Source organism: Strix uralensis, chromosome 5 (genome assembly GCF_047716275.1).
Source record: "Strix uralensis isolate ZFMK-TIS-50842 chromosome 5, bStrUra1, whole genome shotgun sequence".
Taxonomy (NCBI): domain Eukaryota; kingdom Metazoa; phylum Chordata; class Aves; order Strigiformes; family Strigidae; genus Strix; species Strix uralensis.
Window position 1 is genome coordinate 37,559,144 of NC_133976.1, and position 20,915 is coordinate 37,580,058.

At 37.3% G+C, this 20,915-nt stretch overlaps 1 protein-coding gene across 6 annotated transcripts in view; it reads left to right on the forward strand.

Annotated features, from left to right (window-relative positions):
- Positions 1-18,240, forward strand: part of USP15 (ubiquitin specific peptidase 15) — a 72,788-nt gene extending 54,548 nt beyond the window's left edge. For 5 of the 6 annotated variants that reach the window (XM_074870448.1, XM_074870449.1, XM_074870450.1 and 2 more), the window contains 14 exons: positions 6,890-7,063; positions 7,400-7,558; positions 8,237-8,461; positions 9,998-10,081; positions 10,172-10,266; positions 10,445-10,633; positions 11,468-11,583; positions 11,695-11,970; positions 12,285-12,355; positions 12,722-12,837; positions 14,721-14,870; positions 15,278-15,381; positions 15,958-16,046; positions 16,353-18,240. In XM_074870448.1, coding sequence (XP_074726549.1) covers positions 6,890-7,063; positions 7,400-7,558; positions 8,237-8,461; positions 9,998-10,081; positions 10,172-10,266; positions 10,445-10,633; positions 11,468-11,583; positions 11,695-11,970; positions 12,285-12,355; positions 12,722-12,837; positions 14,721-14,870; positions 15,278-15,381; positions 15,958-16,046; positions 16,353-16,538 — 2,034 coding nt within the window. In that variant the 3' untranslated portion in view covers positions 16,539-18,240. Of the gene's footprint in view, positions 1-6,889; positions 7,064-7,399; positions 7,559-8,236; positions 8,462-9,997; positions 10,082-10,171; positions 10,267-10,444; positions 10,634-11,467; positions 11,584-11,694; positions 11,971-12,284; positions 12,356-12,705; positions 12,838-14,720; positions 14,871-15,277; positions 15,382-15,957; positions 16,047-16,352 lie in introns of those variants that run through there. The other variant, XM_074870452.1, reaches the window with a different exon arrangement.
- Positions 18,241-20,915: the final 2,675 nt, after the last annotated feature.

A 20,915-nucleotide genomic window follows, 5' to 3' on the forward strand; every position in this document is an offset into this window, starting at 1 on the left:
ATTGCTGTGCTGCCACCTGTGGATGTTTCCTAAGTATTGCTTTGCCCTTTTGATGGGATACTATAGTGATTAGAGCTCTGTGGCAATTTTCTTTTTTCTTTTACAGTGAAAACGTGAGAGTTCACAAAGCTTTCATATTATGATTCAAAAAAAAAAAAAAAAGAATGAAAGTATATGTCTTAATTAAAAACACTTTTCTCCCACATTTTCATTTTTATGTTTTTTCCATCAGTGTGATTATGTATACTTGACTTTTGAACAACAGCTTCTGAGACCTTTGCAATGGGATATTTCAGCAGTTGTCTTTCTTCAGAAAGCTGATCAACATTCCCTGTACAGTTACTTATGGCTCTTAGGTTATCCAGACAAAACATTACATCTTTCACTGAAACCTGAAATTATTAAGTTTTAGTGCTGTTTCAGTTGCCATAGGCATACAGAGTTTGAGTTTAGGAGTGTATTAGCTGGGCGCTTCTCACCACCTCTGACACTAAGCACTTCAGAAGAAGGATAAACAGGTGTAAAGTGATTCACTATTTCTCCTATTACTTGGATCTTTCTTTCAGTCAGTCAGCTCTTGGTCTTTTATTAGAAGGCTGAAATATGAAATGTCAGTGTCCCTTGCATAAAAGTAACAGCTGATGAAGAACCATGATACTTACAGGAACGCTCAATTTTTAGCTCAGTTTCATGATCTTACTGCCAGCTTCTCATTTCCCCAGTTCACTGGCATAATAGGTAAAGATGTTTTCTTTGCTTTGAAATTTTATTTTTATTATTATTTCTATGTAATATCCCTTATGGAATGTGAATAAATGTATCCTTATTACCTTAGGATCATAGGATAATTCAGGTTAGAAGGAACTTCAGGAGATTTCTAGTGCAACCTCCTGCTCAAAGGAAGGTTAGCTCTGAGGTCAGACTAGGTTGCCCAGGCCTTTATCTGGTTGGGTCTTGAAAACCTCCAAGAAGGCTGCACAGCATCTCAGTTCCATTGCTTGACTGTTCTTACAGTGAAAACTTTTTTCCTTATATCCTTAACTTCTCTTGTTTCAACTTATGCCCATTGTTTCTTGTCCTTCCACTATGCACCACTGTGAAGAGCCTGGTTCCATCTTCTGCGTAACTTTCCTGTAGGTACTGGAAGGTTGCTGTTGAGTCTCCCTGAAACAGTCTCTTCTGCAGGCTGAACAAGCCCCAACACTTCAGCCTTTTCACAGAATCACAGAATCGTCTAGGTTGGAAAAGACCTTGAAGATCATCCAGTCCAACCATTAACCTAACACTGACAGTTCCCAACTACACCATATCCCTCAGCGCTATGTCAACCCGACTCTTAAACACCTCCAGGGATGGGGACTCCACCACCTCCCTGGGCAGCCCATTCCAACACCTAACAACCCGTTCTGTAAAGAAATACTTCCTAATATCCAGTCTAAACCTTCCCTTGCGCAACTTGAGGCCATTCCCTCTTGTCCTATCACTTATTACTTGGTTAAAGAGACTCATACCCAGTTCTCTGCAACCTCCTTTCAGGTAGTTGTAGAGGGCGATGAGGTCTCCCCTCAGCCTCCTCTTCCCCAGACTAAACAACCCCAGTTCCCTCAGCCACTCCTCGTGCGACATGTGCTCCAGACCCTTTACCAGCTTCGTTGCCCTTCTCTGGACACGCTCGAGTAATTCAATGTCCTTTTTGTAGTGAGGGGCCCAAAACTGAACACAGTAATTGAGGTGCGGCCTCACCAGTGCCGAGTACAGGGGCAAGATCACTTCCCTGTCCCTGCTGGCCACGCTATTTCTGATACAAGCCAGGATGCCATTGGCCTTCTTGGCCACCTGGGCACACTGCTGGCTCATGTTCAGCTGGCTGTCAGTCAACACCCCCAGGTCCCTCTCTGACTGGCAGCTCTCCAGCCACTCTTCCCCAAGCCTGTAGCGCTGCTGGGGGTTGTTGTGGCCAAAGTGCAGCACCCGGCATTTGGCCTTATTGAAACTCATGCAGTTGGCCTGAGCCCATCGCTCCAGCCTGTCCAGGTCTCTCTGCAGAGCCTCCCTACCCTCGAGCTGATCAACACTCCCACCCAACTTGGTGTCATCTGCAAATTTACTGAGGGTGCACTCGATCCCCTCATCTAGATCATCAATAAAAATGTTAAACAGGAGTGGCCCCAAAACCAAACCCTGGGGGACACCACTCGTGACCGGCCGCCAACTGGATTTAAGTCCGTTCACCACAACTCTTTGGGTCCGGCCATCCAGACAGTTTTTTACCCAGCAAAGCGTGTGCCCATCCAAGCCACAAGCAGCCAGTTTCGCCAGGAGAATGCTGTGGGAAACGGTGTCAAAGGCCTTACTGAAGTCAAGGTAAACAACATCCACAGCCATTCCCTCATCCAATAAGCAGGTCGCCCTGTTGTAGAAGGAGATCAGGTTTGTCAGGCAGGACGTGCCTTTCATAAACCCATGCTGACTAGGCCTGATCCCCTGGTTGTCCATTATATGACTTTTAATGGCACTCGAGATGACCTGCTCCATGACCTTCCCTGGCACCGAGGTCAGACTGACAGGGCTATAGTTTCCTGGATCCTCCTTTCTGCCTTTCTTGTAGATGGGTGTCACATTTGCCACCCTCCAGTCCAATAGGACCTCCCCAGTTAGCCATGACTTCAGGTAAATCATGGAAAGCAGCTTGGCGAGCACATCTGCCAACCCTTTCAGCACCCTTGGGTGTAACCCATCTGGTCCCACAGACTTGTGTGCATCCAAGTGGTGTAGCAGGTCTCTGATGACCTCCTCTTCAACTGTGCTGACCTCAATCTGCTTCCCCTCCCCATCTCCCAGCTCATGAGGCTGGGTGTCCAGGGAACAGCCAGTTCTACTGCTAAAGACTGAGGCAAAGTAGGCGTTGAGCACCTCAGCCTTTTCCTGATCCTTAGTTACCATGTTTCCCTCTGCATCCAATAAAGAGGGAGATTTTCCCTAATCCTCCTTTTGCTGTTGATGAATTTATAGAAACATTTTTTATTATCCTTAACAGCTGTAGCCAAGTTGAGCTCTAGCGGCGCTTTGGCTCTCCTAATGTTCTCCCTGCATAGCTTCACTACATCTTTATAGTCTTTATGAGAGACTTGGCCCCTCTTCCAAAGGTCATAGATTCTCCTTTTGTTCTTGAGATCCAGCCAAAGGTCCCTGTTTAGCCAGGCCAGTCTCCTTCCCCTTCCCCATGCGGGAACAGCCTGCTCCTGTGCCTTTAAGACTTCTCTCTTGAAGTATGTCCAGCCTTCCTGGACTGCCATATCCTTCAGGGCAGCCTCCCAAGGGATTTTGTTAATCAGTCTTTTGAACAGGTCAAAGTTAGCCCTCCAGAAGTCTAAGGTGGCAGTTTTACTAACCCTTCTCTTCATTTCTCCAAGGATTGAAAACTCAATCATCTCATGATCTCTGCACCCTAGACAGCCTCCAAACTTTACTTCTCCCACCAGCTCTTCCCTGTTCACAAGAAGCAGGTCCAGGAGGGCACCTTCCCTGGTCACCTCACTCACCAGCTGTGTGAGGAAGTTATCCTCCACACATTCCAGGAACCTCCTGGATTGTTCCCTCTCTGCTGTGCTGTGATCCCAGCAGATACCCGGGAGGTTAAAGTCCCCCACAAGAACAATGGCAAGTGACCGCAAGATTTCTCCCTGTTTATAGAAGGCTTCATCCACCTCACTGCTTTGGTTGGGAGGTCTATAGCAGACTCCCACAGCAAGATGTGCTTTATTGGTCCTTAACCTAATCCAAACACTCTCAACCCTGTTATCACTATACTTGATTTCTGAGCTGTCATAGCATTCTCTAACATACAGGGCCACTCCACCACCTCTCCTTCCCTGTCTATCCCTCCTGAAGAGCTTGTAGCCATCGATAGCAGCACTCCAGTCATGTGAGGCATCCCACCACGTTTCTATTATAGCTACTGTGTCATAGTTCTCGTGCTGCATCATGGCTTCAAGCTCCCCCTGTTTGTTGCTCATACTGCGTGCATTGGTATAGATGCACTTGAGATGAGCTAATGAATCCAACACCTTTTTGTCAGTGTGGGCCCCATTCCCTACCAGACCCTTCTCAGGTGCTTCCGTGATTCCTAAACATCTATCCCTTCTCTCAAATGAAATGGCAGAGGAGACCCCTCACCAGTCCACCATCCTTCAAGCCTTGGCATGCTTCCCTTGAGCTTGTTCCTTTTCTCACAGGGCAAGTGCTCCCAGACCACTGACTGTCTTGGTGGCCCTCTTTCTTCATTTTATTTTCTTTTTGTCAGTTAAACAGTCAGAGTCCTTACAAACTCTTTTATCAGAGTCTTCCCACACTTAAATTATGTGGATTTAGAGAAGTATAATGTGACTGTTTTCATTATTACTTTTCCACCTCTATGAAGGTTTCATAGGATAGGTAGACTTGCTAACAAGATCATAGTCTAGTATTGGAATTACAGTATTCCAGTGAGGCTACAGCATTGAGATATATATATCTCTTAAGGCACTAAAAATAAATATTATTTAGTGTTCATTTTCCTGTGCATCTAATGCCTCCCACACCCTAGTAATTACAGCTGTGCTTTATAAACGATAGACTCTATGTGTCTTTTCAGGTGATTAGGTCTCTTTTTTGACTCAGTAGTTTAGAATTCTTCCAGGGTGTTTGTATGCATGTGTATGTACATCAGTGATGTGTTGCTTAATACAGTTGATGCACAAATTGTGTGAAGCATTGTTTTGTCCAGTAGAATTGTTTGTCTAATTTTCTTGGAGGTTGATATGATCAGATAGATACTTGTGCATTCCAGTACTAACATCAGTGACATCTTATGTTGGAATGTGGAAACTTACAAGGAAAAAGGGAAGTTATCTATAGTCATCTTCCTGACTTATACATACAAATATAAATTAATATTCTGAGAAAGTGACAAAACTAATTTATCAGCTGAAAACTAGAAAAAGATAAAATAGTTTTTTGGTGAAACAACACACTGTCAGCACATTGTGTAGTGCTTGACTAAGAAACTGTAGAAAAATTTACTATTTTTGCATTATTTCATTTCTTGTTCTGGACATTCCTCACACTACGTTGATCAGTTAAACTGATTTGTTCTCCTAAACCAGTCCAAAAATAATCCAGAAGAAAAGTGAGGAGGAAATACAGTTTTTTGACAGGTTAGCAAGATTAATACATTTATTGTGCACTCAGATGAGGATCAGCAGAGAAGGGACAGGACTTCTTTGGGTAGTAGGATTTGTCACGTCACTTGGATTGAACATGCCATTTTAGATAAAGTGTAGTTTTATTTATTGTTAGTTTAGCGTGGTTTGCACTGTATTGTTTCTGGATATCTGCTGGAACTTGGTAGTCCGTCCATTCATTTAGGTTGATGCTAAAAATGATCTTTTGAAAACTGACCACTTCTGTATGGATTTGAGAGAACAAGCGTTTCTCCTCTGAGCTGCATGGATCAGTTCAGAACTGACAATGCAGATCTGTGAGGTTAGAGGTGCTTGGAATCACCACTACTAGGAATAAAAGCTCTTTGCCGTGTAGCAAGAGAAAAAATGAGCTTTCTTCAACCCTCAGTGTCCAAAAGGGCCTGTAATATCAGGATATTTTTTTGTGGTGTTGACAGCTCATGAAAGCTTTAGGTGAGGAGAGAGAGAAAGAAAGGAGTGTGATATGGGCATGAAACTCAGCTCTACAGCCTATGACTGGGTTTGCTCTGTAATATTACACAGGTATGATAGGCAGAAATGGGAATAACTTTTTTGTCCCACTCAATAAAGTTGTAATTCTTCCAGGCTCAATTGTTGCATCTTACACAGTAGTGTACATGGAGCTAAAATTTTTGTTCTTTCCCTTGTTTGTAGAGAGGCAGGTGAGGCTGATGAAATATTTGACCTTTCTTGGAATTTTTAACAGAGGAAAGAATGCGTAAAAACTTAGAATATTTCATGAAGAAACTTTGCTAAATCTATATGCTAAGGCATGGCATGGGGATCACTTCCAAGTGATGGAAAAATTTTTGTTTAAAGGAGTGTGAAGAGTAGCACACAAAAATTCAAAGTGGTTTCCTAAAATTGTAAATAATACTTCAGTGATTACATCCTGCTATCTCTAGATGCTGACAGAAGAGACAAACTGGTACAGAAGATAAGTCATTATCTCAGTCTGAACCAAGGCCCTGGCTTGAACCAATTTCAGCTCTAAACAACTTCACAAAATCTAAAAGAACGTAAAGGACGTAGGGAGGGCAGCACCAATTCTGATACAAGGTCTGGTCTATTTAGCATAGATTGCTGTCTTTGACAGCATCCATGAGCAGATGCCTAGGAAGAGAAGGAATAGAGCAAGCATCCTCACCTTTCCTCCCACCCCTGCCAAAAAAAAAAAAAACCTCTGTTTTCAACTATTTTCTGCTCACATGTTGTTCTGAATGTGGTATACTTTTATTTAATAAGCCCTATTGGTTCTCTCTTCCAAGTGCCTATGCAGTCTCTCTGTGAGGCCCTGTAAACTTTCTGCATCTGTAACAACTTTTCAGGAAGGAGTTTCATAAAGCTGCTACAATACAAACTGTGTTGGCAGGCTGTGGTTGGCTGGACTACTATGGCTAATAAATTCTGACATAAAGCTTTTGAAAAATATCTGTGCATAACTTGTAATGATGGCTGCAGCCAGTCTTCGTTTAAAACCATTAGTTGTTTCTGGAAAAGACTTTTGGGTTTTTTTCCTGCCTTGTGGTCACTAGGCATTACAGTTTAAAGTATTGTTCATGGCTGCTTTAATACAAAGTTCAAACATTCTTTGTTTAGAACTAATTCAAATCACTGTTCTAAAAATTCTGTATTTCTATTTACAGTGTCTGAGCAACACACCTCCTCTTACAGAATACTTCCTCAATGATAAATACCAAGAAGAGCTGAATTTTGACAATCCTTTAGGAATGCGAGGTGAAATAGCAAAATCTTATGCAGAGCTTATCAAGCAAATGTGGTCAGGAAAATACAGCTATGTTACCCCAAGAGCATTTAAGGTCAGTAGGGAGTTTAACCTGAATGTACATTGTCAGTTTTGGGTTTGTAGTTTAAGTATACAAAACTTAGGGAAATATGCAAGAATAAGAATTTGAAGTAATATTTATCAGTATGCAGTCCATTCGTTTAACTGTTAAAACACTTGGATGTATATTTAAATAAGCATCAACTGTCCTTGTGCTTTGATCTTTGAGAATTAGTTTTGGTTTGGTGTCTCCATTGAAAAGCTTACCATTTATAATTTTATAAGTTTTATCTTTTCAACTTTCTGCTGTAGCATCTCAGAAGTATACTTTATAACAAGTACCAGAAGTATTTGTATTTCTTTTTTTTAGACACAAGTGGGACGATTTGCACCACAATTTTCTGGTTATCAGCAACAAGATTGTCAAGAGCTACTGGCTTTTCTCTTGGATGGATTACATGAGGATTTGAATCGAATTAGGAAAAAGCCTTACATTCAGTTAAAGGATGCAGACGGGAGACCAGACAAGGTAGTGTTTTTGGTGTTCATCATCTTCATTTCAGTCAAGGCTACATGTTGCAAGATACTTCTACATGATTGTGCACTGAAAGGTTGGGACATGCTCACATGGTTTTTTTTCTGGAAAAGATTTCAGAAAATAAGTCAAGACCTTAAAATGGAGATCTTGTTCAAGTACGTGGGTAATTCCTGTTTATTTGGAAGATGACTGGGGGGATGGGAGGGTGTTAAGGCTTTGCTAAGACCTTTTTGTTCAATTCAATTGAACATTCTGTTTTTCTTTTATTCTTATATTTGCTGTATGCAGCATTCTGTCTCTCTCCAGTACTCTTACTTCAGGGAAACTCTTCTAGCATTGAGCTACAAACATATAGATAATTTCTTTTGTTATGAGTGTTGAGTTACTTCAGATCAAATTTTTACTTTTGTCTGCTTTTGCCTTGCCCCAAGTCACTTGGAAGTCTGTCTCAGACTGTGTAATATCACTGACAGAATCTCTGTCATAGGAAAAGCATGCATTTTTTAACCTGTGATCCTGATAGTAGTAACATACCTTACAGAGTCCTTTGGAGTGAGATTTCTGTGTTTAGGTGGTAACTGAGAATGTTCTGTCAAGTACTCTTACTAATAATTCTCGCTATTCATTTCCTACTACTTTTTTATAACCCAGGTCATGCTTTAATTACAGGTGGTTGCTGAAGAAGCGTGGGAAAACCATTTAAAAAGAAATGATTCCATCATTGTAGATATATTTCATGGCCTTTTTAAATCCACCCTAGTTTGTCCCGAATGTGCTAAGATATCTGTAACCTTTGACCCTTTTTGTTACTTGACACTTCCATTACCCATGAAAAAAGAACGCACTTTGGAAGTTTATTTAGTTAGAATGGATCCACTTGCAAAGCCTATGCAGGTAAGCCTCTTAGTTTATGTACAAAACTCCTGATTCATGTGGCATTAACAATGAACCTGAGTTCCTTTACATTTTTTAAATTCATAAGTACAATAAGCAAATCCAACAAGCTTTAGTTTTCTGGTATGTGTTCTGAAGTCCCACTTAGAAAACCTGAAGAAGACTATACGTACCTTCTTGTATTTCTACCAGTTTCAAGGAAGATATTGGTAATTTCTTTATGGTTGTATTAAGAAGGCTTCTTAATCTTTAAAATGTATGCTGTCCTCATTTTTTATTTTAGTGTTGCTCTAATGAATTTGTATGGTTATAAAAAAATATTTTACACTTAATTCCTCAGTTTCTTAGCCTCAAAAGGGAAATATTAGTAATAAGTGGTGCAAAAAAAACCCATGGCTAAATATATTGGGTAGTCCTGAATGCTTCTATTTTTCTTCATCCAAAGAAAAAATTTCAGATGAGATTTCTTTGTAAAGAGTATATCTTTTGCCTTTTTTAGGAAGGATGATATACACCTTAGAATGGCATGAAACAATGTACATAGGTTATGGTAACAAAAATCATGATTAAATGGTTCTACCTGTACCTTCTGGGGTAAGCGAGGATAGGTGAAATAAATAAGACATGGGCAGTTAGGCAGACTTGCAAAAAGGCTTTAACACCTGAAATCAGAGTACTATAAGAAGGAAGATGGGAGAAAAGAGAGTGTTCTCAAAAGCAGTAAGAGTTAGAGAAGTCAAAGATAAAAGGACATGTATTAACTAGTGGGAGATGAGCCTGCTACAAATTTAATTATTTGTGGGAACAGGTTTGCACAAGGGGCATACAGTAGTTGAAGATGACCCTGTATGACATGTGGGATGGTTATGCAGGAATGAATAGAGTTTGGGAAGACTATCTATGAGTCTAAGTAACTATAAGACTTAAGGAGATACCAAACACATGGTGTACTTGGCAATTGATTACAAAGTTATAATACCTTATTTCTAATTAATCCTGTCTTTATTTATTATGCAAATAACAGGTAAGAGTCCTGTGTGGAGTTTCATTACAAACTGCAGGTGTACTGCACTAAGGGAAGCCACAGAGAGGTTTTCTTTGACTGTTAATCATCAGGTTCTCTCTCTGCATGTGAAATTACAATTCAGTCTTTATCCATTGCCTGCCATTACATTTTTTCCCAGTAATACTTTATAAACAACTTGTGTTGTATTTCATATTTAAGAATCTAGTCAATAGCATGCATCCTAGTTAAATGCTTAAATAAATAGGTGCTGTTGAAATATAAATCTAAGTACTTGATGCTGTTAGTCTTCTTCTGGAGAAAGTAAAATAACGTTTAAAAAAAAGCGTTGTATAAAGTAATAAATGTAGTATTCAAACTGTGCGTGTCTGTATGAGTAAAGTTGTGAAAGTAACTACTAAGTTTTCAGCAGCTTTCAGAATTTGTGTTAGTTGTTTTACAGACTTTACACCTTAAGTTCTCATGCATATTTGTTCTCCTAAGAAATTAAAATGAGATTTTATTTTTTTTAGTACAAAGTAGTTGTTCCCAAAATTGGAAATATATTGGATCTTTGCACAGCATTGTCAGTTTTGTCTGGTGTTGCTGCAGATAAGGTAAGAGTGATTTCTTACATGAAGCACAACAATGAACATTTTAACACATATTAACCTGATTTATTAACATATACTCCATTTTCTTTTTAGATGATTGTTACTGATATATACAATCACAGGTTCCACAGGATATTTGGCATGGATGAAAATCTAAGTAGTATTATGGAACGTGATGACATTTATGTGTAAGTACAGATAGCATGCTTCATGTCTCTTTGCAGTTTGTTTAGTTATTGCAAAAGATTAAAACCTAGATATAAGATAGTGACAAATCTTGGGGGTTTTATTATTTTTTAATTTTTCCCCTTTGTAGCTTTCTAAATGACAGCTGTCCTTTGTATTTCTGATTGTTTTTCTTTTTAGATTTGAAATTGCTATCAATAGAACAGAAGATACAGAACAAGTGATAATTCCTGTTTGTTTAAGGGAAAAGTGCAGGCACACTAGCTACAGCCATAGTGGTCCTTCACTGTTTGGTCAACCTTTTCTCATAGCAGTGCCTAGGAATAATACTGAAGATAAACTGTATAACCTGCTGCTGCTAAGAATGTGGTAAGGATATTGTTTAAAGAAAAATGCATTTGTTATGAATAATGCCAGTAGTTGAAATCAGTAGGCACTTATTTTTACATTCATTGCTAACAAACTGATTAGATTTGAGTACTTAGTCTTTTTATTTGCTTTCTGTTAAATATATTAAATCTAAAATTTAGATTTTAATTTGACTTTTTGTTAGCATGATCTCATACAAAAATTATTTGAGAAGAGTGTTAGAGAGTCACTCTGTATTGTCAGTTTAGGGGAATTAATTATGCTGTATTCATAGCTGTTTGTTAGGGCTTGGTAAAATGAAAATGGTTTGCCAGTTATTCTGCTATGGTTATACCTCCTGTATCTGCTACGCAACTTCATATACTAATTTATGTTGTAAAACTACATGGTAGACACTTTCTGAAACTAGACTGGAATAAGTGTCATTATGTAGAAGAAATTAGAATCATTAGAACCTGCAATTTAAATTTATGCTTCATTTTCTGTTGATGTAACTTTCTCTGTAAGTGAAACCATATTTTTTTTGTGTAAACCATATGGTTAATGAACAGTTAAAAAAGTGATTTCTGGACAGAGTCTAGTACCAAGAAACCAGTTGTACAAAATCAAGTAACTGCCAAAACCGTAAGATCATAGATGGGCAGAATTTCAGATGTGCCTGTAATAGTAGACATGTTAGACAATAAAACTATTAATTCTGAATAAATCAGAAAGGAGTGCAGGAATACAGTACACTAGAAAGGATTTGCTGTAACCGTTTAATTATCTGGCTTGAACAATGTAAATATGTAAAAAACTTTGATTCTAACTGCTGCTTTCATTTGTTATATTTAGCCGATATGTAAAAACATGTACTGAAAGTGAAGACACTGAAGGATCCCTACATTGCTGTAAGGACCATGGTATCAATGGTAATGGCCCAAATGGAATACAAGAAGAAGGATCTCCAAGTAAGACTGGAATATCTAAACTTGTTTAGTATTTTGTGTTCAATTTGAAGCTGAAGTGTCTTCTGATTATTCTACCTTATTTCTTTCTCCTTATTCTTCCAATTGTTTCAGGTGAAATGGAAACAGATGAACAAGATGATGAATCCAGCCAGGATCAGGAACTTCCTTCAGAGAACGAAAACAGCCAGTCAGAAGACTCAGTTGGAGGTGACAATGACTCTGAAAATGGATTATGTACTGAGGATACTTGCAAAGGTCAACCACTTACGGGACACAAAAAGCGATTGTTTACATTCCAGTTCAATAATTTAGGCAATACTGACATAAACTACATCAAAGATGATACCAGGCATATTAGATTTGATGATAGGCAACCTAGGCTTGATGGTAAGTCATGGGAAACAAGTCGGGCAACATTTGATTCTGATACTTCTTTCTGACTACACTTCCATAGAATAGTGTTTCATTCTCTCTGTGTGCTATTTGATATATCTTTTTTTCCAGTAGTAAATTCTGTATAAATAATTAATTTGTTATTGTAATTAACTCTTAGAAATGCAGAAATTGTGTGTGCTTCGATTTTTCATCTTGAATTTGTGCTAGCATTGTTTAATTCATTTTGAAGAGTGTTTGCCCAAAGTTAATACAATTTCATGTAAAGCAAGAAATAATATTAAGAGAAAACATGTTCTTAATCTTAGAAAGATCTTTCCTTGCTTTGGATTGGGATCCTGAATTGAAGAAGAGATATTTTGATGATAGTGCAGCAGAGGTAAGCTGTTTATGTTGCTCCCCTTTCCAGCACTAATAAAACTTAAATGTGAAAAATACAACTTAATTAATGTGATGTAAAAGATTTTAAGTCTTCAAAAGAAGAAGCTAGTAAATATTTTTTTATGTTATTCATAGTAAATATGTTGTTATAAATAAACTTCATTTATACATCTAAGTAATTAGCAAATTTTAGGCTTACTAATTTGGAAGTAAATCTGAAGCTGTGAAAACTTTTTGCTTGAATGGTTTCTGATCAGTTTTTCCATATATAGGAGCTTTGTAGTTACTCTTTGTAGTAAGACGACATCACTAAAATGAGTTTTGTTTCATTTGTTCTCTTAACTCAAGAAATACTTCTCTTTAGGATTTTGAAAAACATGAAAGTGTGGAATATAAGCCTCCCAAAAAGCCTTTTGTGAAATTAAAAGATTGCATTGAGCTGTTCACAACAAAGGAAAAATTAGGTGCTGAAGACCCATGGTAAGGACAAAAAATTAAAGTTGGTATGTTCTGTAGTATATTTCTCAAAATGTAATCAAACACACACTTGAACATTAACGGAGATACCTAATTGATTTCTTAATGGTATTTTGAATCTTGTTATTTCAAGTGTAGTTGAAAATTCTCGAGATGTTTTCTATTCTGATCCATTGCTTAACTAAAATTGTTACCATATGCAGGAGATTATGTTTGTATGGGAGACAATTAACACATTCAGAATTAGGAGGAGGGGTAGATCCGTAAAATACTCTAGCCTGTGAACTGTGATCCACAATGAATGAATAATACTGTGCCAAATCCAATGCAGTGGTTGAAACAAATATTCCTTTCTGAGATGAGAAAGGTTGGTGCATACTGAAGTTTTTTTATGCAAATACATAATTTGCGTTGCATTGATATATGAAATAGGGATGTACTTAAACAACAGGTTTGTGGGATGGGGGATGTCTATAATCAGTAGAACCTCTCAAATTCATGTTCCAACCGTTAGGTTTTTGGCAGAGGCTTTTATTCTGATTCATGGTTCTTCCAAATTATGATTTGAAATCATATCTGAATACTCACAATTATAGGATGTTCCCGTAAGATTATTCTTCTTCGGGAATTTTCTAGCAGATAAGAATCCTTCATCAACACCTGAAGCTCAGAATTAAGTTTGAAAAGGTCTGCCACTTTTTCTTTTGTGGATACTTAAAAGTTTTGGAGACTTCCAAACTTTGTCACCAGAGACCCTCCTTTATTTGGACAGGGGAGGGGACTGACTTACAAATTCTCATTTTTTTCTGGGTTGGCTAGATTATACAATACTTGATAAACTATTTGAGATACTGTATAACTCAAGTATGGTGAAGCGCTTCCATTTTTGCAGGACATTTTCAGCAGAGTATTTGTGAAATGCAGCTACTGCTGAAGTCAAGCAGTTGCCACTAGATACATCTCACCAGAGGTCATTAATCACATTCTTTCTTTATTTGTCAGGTCTTCACAGGTCTAATCTATGAGAGCTCATCATCTCTAGTCCAGTGCTATTTGTATTCCAGATACTCTAAGTCAACTGGGAAAACAGTTCTTCAGTTACAGCCTGTCCTTACAGTTCTCCTGATTTCTCATCTTTATCTGATGTTGCTATGTGAAGACACTTGTGCAGACTTCTTAAATTAGGGCTCACGTCTTCTTTTCCTAGGTCTTTACTTGTTAGATACCAGGATGTAGGGTACGCGTAGACCACTTCACAGAAAAGTTGCTTCCATGCACTGTTCTTACTTACATTCCTCCCTGAGCATTTAGTTTTTGGAAGATTCAAGTATGCATTGCAGGAACCAGGAATTTATAAGTCACAGGCTGTTTAGTACTTGCTTACTAAGGAGGCAAGTTTTTTTAGTAAGGAGTTTTTTCAGGTTCCAGTAGTCACTGTTATCTGGTTTTAGTGGTAGGTGGGATGGGGTGGGAGATGGATGTATTTGGAAATTGAAAGGAAAGAACCACAGTTGTCTGTTATTTATGACTTTTCATATAGTCAGTTTTCCTGAGGTATTTTCATAACTCTTGGCTTTTTTTTATAAAATGTGAGAAAGCTGTGTTTTAACTAAAGATACAGGGACTACTATCAGAGACAAGAATCCTATATTGGGGGGTGCTACTTTTGTGTTTAAAATGCTGTCGAGCTTCACTGTGAGTGTGCTTGCACACTACCACCTCACATTTTAAACTGGAAGGGATATCAATGGCATTAGTAACAGAAGATGGGACGTGCGTATGTTTCAGCTTTTGCTCATTCAGTTCCTCCCGTGTTACTGGCTTTCTCTATGGTAATGTATTTTAACATACATACAGACTGCAGTTATTTATTTTTTTTCTTTTAGGTATTGTCCAAACTGTAAAGAACATCAGCAAGCTACCAAGAAGTTAGACTTGTGGTCACTGCCCCCTGTACTGGTAGTTCATCTAAAGCGCTTTTCCTACAGCAGATATATGAGGGACAAGTTGGATACATTGGTTGACTTTCCAATAAAGTAAGAAACCTAAATATTTTGGTGCTAGAAGTGTAAAACTTAGCATGTCTAGGGCACACGTTTAATCCAGCAATTATGTAAAATAGTTTTGTTCTCAACTTCTGGGCATGGATCCAGTAAACACTGATGACAAAGTTCTTGTAGGTGAAAAGTATGAACTTGGCAAAATAATAATGGTAGATAAGTATGGAAGAAGTCTATCAATAGTTCTGGCTAAGATTACTGGTTGCTGTTCCACTCCTCATAGAGTGAGAGATGTACTGTCGGTGTAGTCTGGGGTATGTCGTTTTTGTGGGGAATATAAAGTAACGGGCTTAAAGACCACCAAAATGTGAAATGGTTTAAAATATTATTAACATGACCTTCTTTTGGTTGTTTTTTTGTGTGTTTTTTCTTTTTTTTAACAGCGACTTGGACATGTCAGAGTTCCTTATTAATCCCAATGCAGGGCCTTGCCGCTACAACTTGATTGCTGTTTCCAACCACTATGGAGGAATGGGAGGAGGGCACTGTAAGTTCATATCAAATATCATCACTGTACATGTCAGCTTTCTTTCCATGTTTATTTTGATTTAAGTACTGATCACTTCGAATAAATGGCATTTTTTAATGGTTGAGGGACAATTTTTTTCATTAGCTTGAAATGCTTTCACAAGTATTCTAACACAAAAATCTGTATGAAATGAGCTTTCAAGGATAATTGTAGGTTCTTTTCTACTTCTGGTTACTCATATTGTGGAAGGAGAAAATGTAAGAGCTCCGTAAGAGTTACTATACTCTTACAACTGATTTTCTCTTGTCTGTATTTTTCTATATTACGCATCTCCTTGAAAGAAGAGAGAAAAATGAAATTGACTGAGGGATTTAATTTTGACTTTCCTTTCTCACTATACATTTTCTTTAGAAGGGGAATATTATTGGTTAAGCTTTCTTTGGTAAAAAAAAGTGTGAAAGTATCAGTCTAATAGTGATAATAGGTTTTAGTTAGTAAAATGTCAAGTGTTTGACAGTAACAGACTCTAGCAGGTGGTTCTATTACACCTATGAAGATACAAAGTCCTCAGACATTGTACTTTTTTTGTCCTAGATACTGCTTTTGCAAAAAATAAGGATGATGGGAAATGGTACTACTTTGATGACAGTAGTGTGTCCACTGCGTGTGAGGACCAAATAGTGGTAAGTACCTTTTGTGTTTTTAAAATTGGGACTGTTGATGATGTTTTCTTCTTGAGGGATGAAAAATGAAGAGTAAATCATGAACGTTGCAGTAAATTTGTAGATAGTAGTTTGTGTTCTTTCAAAGGACAGTACAAAACAAAAATGGTTTGCTCACAGATGCAAAAATATGAAAGCTTTGAATTTCTTTGTGATTTTACCTTGTAGACTTGGAAGGAAAAAAAAAAAAAAAAAACAACAGATAACTTGGATTGTAAATGTTTTGTCTGGAGCCTCATGAGCATATTACACTTCTCTCTTTTACAGTCCAAAGCAGCATATGTGCTCTTCTACCAGAGACAGGATACAATCAGTGGAACTGGCTTTTTCCCTCTTGACCGGGAAACTAAACAAGGTGCTTCAGCTGCCACAGGCATCCCACTAGAAAGTGATGAAGACAGCAATGAAAATGATAATGATATAGAAAATGAAAATTGTATGCACACTAACTAATGGAAGAACTAGAAGCCATAAGAGACTTTCTTACTGGGGATACCTATTGAAAGAGTGGAATTGCCCAACAAATTAAGAATAAAAATCTGAGATGGGGAATTTCAGATAACAGAATGTAAATCTTTATTACATTTTAACATGTGCAGTACTTGAAGTGAAACAATAAAAACTTAAACAGAAATTGTCTCTAATGCATTTACAGTCTTGTATTCACAAGCTATATATAGGAAATCACAAATAAACCCCTTTTAAGTTTTCTGCTGCTGTTCTGATGAATTATGTTTTCTTTTGTTTTGGATGTGAGTTAATAACTAAAATGTTAATTCTGTGGACTTCTGACATTTATTTTCTTAGTACTGCAAGAATACTACTGCCAAGTCTAGTTTCTGGATTAATATATACATGTTCCTTAGGCTGTCACACAGACTGCAAGTAAAAATGTCATAAGTATATAAGCAGTAGTTTTCTTGAAACAGCAAATTTTTGTTTCTCCCTAAATTTTTTTTTTTTAAATTCGGTCACAATAGAAGAAATAGCTTGAAAAGGTGTTTTAACCTTTTGTGATATAGTTGAGCATCCAGAATATTATGTTCATCTTACTGCTGCCGTGGAACAGGTTCTGGATTTCATGCTGCATTAACAAAATTTTTTCAATTAAATGTAAGTATCCTTTGTTGCTTGTTGGAATCTATTCTGCAGACATAATTCCTGTTATCTTGCTTATAAAACATGCATAATTTTAATCTGGTGTCAGTCCAAAATTTAAAATTGTGCTCTAAGTTCTCTCTCCCCAGTTTGACAGCTTGCAAACTACTCTGTAACAGGGTCAGAGTTAATAGTATTCTGTATCCATAGTAATGACTGTGTATTGGGCTTCGATGAGAAATTTTTCAGTATAACCTGCCTTTAAATTGTTAATGAACAAAATTGCTTTAAAGGTAGGCCTGTTATTTTCTTTGTGTGTTCCTGATGGAATTCACCATAGCCTTACAGCATATCTGAAAAAGTAACTCATTATAAGAGAATTGGCATTTGCATGTTCAAGTCAGAACCTGTACAGTATATAAAGCATATAAACTTTGAATTGGATTTTAGTTAACTATGTTCAGGGGTCCAGGATGCCAAAATAAGTGTGACAGTTTGAAACATTTTTTAATTTGCTGCTTTCCCTTTGATCTAGTTGGAAGAATGTATTGTTGATTTGTATACAATACTGCCTTTGAGAGGGGCTCTTAAGTGCAGGGGCACGCTTTACATATCTACTACCTGGAGAATTGCTTTGTGTCCCACTGTTTAAACAAATAATTTAAAAAAAGAAAAAAGCAAAAAGTATGATGTTCTTCACTTGAACTAATCAAATACAATAGGTTATAAATTGTGTATTGTAAATAAAAGTTCACTCTGTGAGTGCACATTTTGGTAAATTATTTATTTATGTTAGCATTAAAAAGTTTAAAAATTTGCATTTGACCAGGATATAAATGAGGTATGTTGGACATGGCTTTGCTTTATACCTTGATATTAAAACTGGTGTTTCATCCTGGTATTTTAAAGCTGCTTTGAGGGTTTTTTTTTTTAAATGTAAACTAACCTCCTGCATGACAGAGGTTAAAATTTTGTCTGCACTTGAGTTCACTTGGGTTTACATTTGAAATGCGCATGTTTATTTATACAGATTTCAATAAAGCTATTCAAGGCCTTATTTAGTCCTCCATTTTCTTACAAATTTTTTTCCCACAGTGTTTGTAATGGGTAGTTTTTGTCTAAGACATATTATCAGTTACAAAATGGCTATTTAATGACCAATAATAGTATTTCCAGAAGATAGTATATATAAAAGGGATTCTCTCCTGTCATTGTCTGGCTCTAAAAATATTTATAAGGCTGAAAAAAAATATTGCTGTAAAAAACTGTTATTTGTTTTTTAAAAGTAGTACTGTAATAGTAATTCATCAAATGGAAAGATGCTAACTCTGAGATGGTTGGTGAAATGAGGCAATATATTTAAGATTAGACAAACCGATATGGTGGGGGGAAAACAATACAAGCTTTTGGCTTAAAATCTTGTATTTAGGTGTGGAATACAGTAAACAAATACAAAGCTGTGTACTAAATAGCTTGTGAGTTTAACTTGCTTATTTTAATTAATGCACTTGAGAGATGAGATTTTATCTGTGGAGTAGAGGAGGTAATCCTAGAGAAGAAATCATCTCTTTGAATAACACACACAAAGAGCCCCCCTACATTCATACTCCCATTGGTTTTCCCATATCATGTTAGCCTAGAACTTGCTTGGAAAAATCTCAAAGGAGCAAAGGATCTGGTCTGACTTACCAAAGTCTCACTTTGGACTTTGTAGATCAGAGATTTAATATCTGATAACTAGGTCTCCTAACGCAGTTCATCCTCCCTTTGAAAATACAGATATATATATATATACACGTATATGGGACCTTATATTTGAAGGAATGTGCTTACCTACTGATAGTTGGATCATCCAGATAGAATTTAAATCAAAGTAACATTTAGTTAGGAAAAAATTACATAGATAATTTCTAATTTGTTTGTTATTGTTAATTTGGCTTTGAAGATCATACACACTGAGTTTGTAAGCTTCCTAATCAGATAAAAAAATCAGTAACATTTCTATATGACTGTCTCAAAGGTTTCTGGGAATTCAGCCCAGTTGTGAGTTTCATAAAACTATTATGTATTCACACACAAGATGTGATAATTCATCAAGTTGTGGTCATGCTTAAAATACAGAATACAGCATACTATTCTTTATGGAGTCTTATCAAAAGTTATTGTCACTCAGCTAGTCTTTTATATAGAGAAGAAAGAAGGTTCTAACATCTCTTTTTATGAATCATGTCTGATAAAAATCTACAGTATGCTTTCTTTTTTCAGTTACATTGACAGCAAGCTTCTTGATGGCTATATGTACGAGCATAAACCCCAAAATTATAAGATACAGTTAACCTTGTTAATGTGAGAGTCACAGAAACAAAACAGAGTAGGAGGCAGAAGACGGCTTGCAATTCCCAGTTACTCCATGGATTTTGTGACAGCAATATTTAAAGCCTGGCTGGGAGGAAGGGAGGGCTAGGGAGATACTGCCCAGGACCTCTTGTTTTAGTTGGCTTCAACCGGTGTTCCGGATGCTTTGGTGCAGATTGGTTCCCTGATCTCTTCTATCATCCCCTTAAATTAAAGTCCTACCTGCCTTCCTGGCACACTAAAGTGAAGTTTGCAACTTAACAGCTGAGATGACAGATGAGAAAAGTTCAGGTATTACCCTGCCAGATGATGTAGAAATGTCTCCTGCATCTACAGCTAGTTGCTAATGGGAAGGCCCCTTTCTAGTTTTACCAGCAAGTTAGCACTGTGTTATGGAGTGCAGTGTATTTTTTAAGCATTTTTAAATCTTTAGAAGGAAGTCAGTATGTCAGACACAAAGAAATTAATTGGCAAACCCACCAGTTTTCTTCAAAAATTATGCCGCCTTTAATGTCAGACTCTTAATTTCAGGGTATGATTTCTCATTGTTCTAAGTACTAGTTATTTTGACAAAATCACTATAAATGTAGTGAAAATTAATATGAAAGCTATATTTGATAGAACAAGCATATTCATAGTCTGCAGGCAAATTGCTCTCTTCGGATTTTTTAGTTCTTTTTCCTTGGGGGGTAAACAAATTGTGAAAACAGTTCCACTTTCCTAGTTTCACACTTTACTGGCACCGTGTGCTCCTGAGGCAGGCAGAGAGACCTGTCTTTACTGAAAAGAACCTAAATCTTGGAATAGCATGGAAACCCCAGAAGAGTCCAAATGTGACAAATTTATGACCAATTTATCCCACTAACTAGGGAATGAATTGAATTACTATATGCCAAGCAGCATTAACAGTCATCCTGGACCAAATAATGCAGAAATTGATACAGGACTCAAATTCGCATCGGTTGGTATGGTTTTATGAAAAGTAAATTTTGTTATTTGGGCGGGTCATTAATTGAAAAAGAGACTTGGTAAAGATTATAAGTGCATCTAGAATTATTTAAGTGCTTGGTACTTAATTATTATCACCTTAAGTATCACATTATTCTCATCAAAACATGAGTGTTATGCAGTATCACCCAATACAAAGTTTAGGAACTGACCAACAATCTCAAAATAGTTTCCATTAGGAAATCATTGTGGAATAGGGGTGTTACTGGAGAAGTTAGTGGCACTTGGGCTTAAATTGGTTTTTTTATTCAGTGTATAAAATATTCAGATCGTATCTACAGAAGGTAGAAAGTAGTAAGCACCCTTAAATCCTGTGCAGCCCTGGTGGACAAGCAGTTCAGCACAAGCTCCCAGTGTGAAACAGTGGTG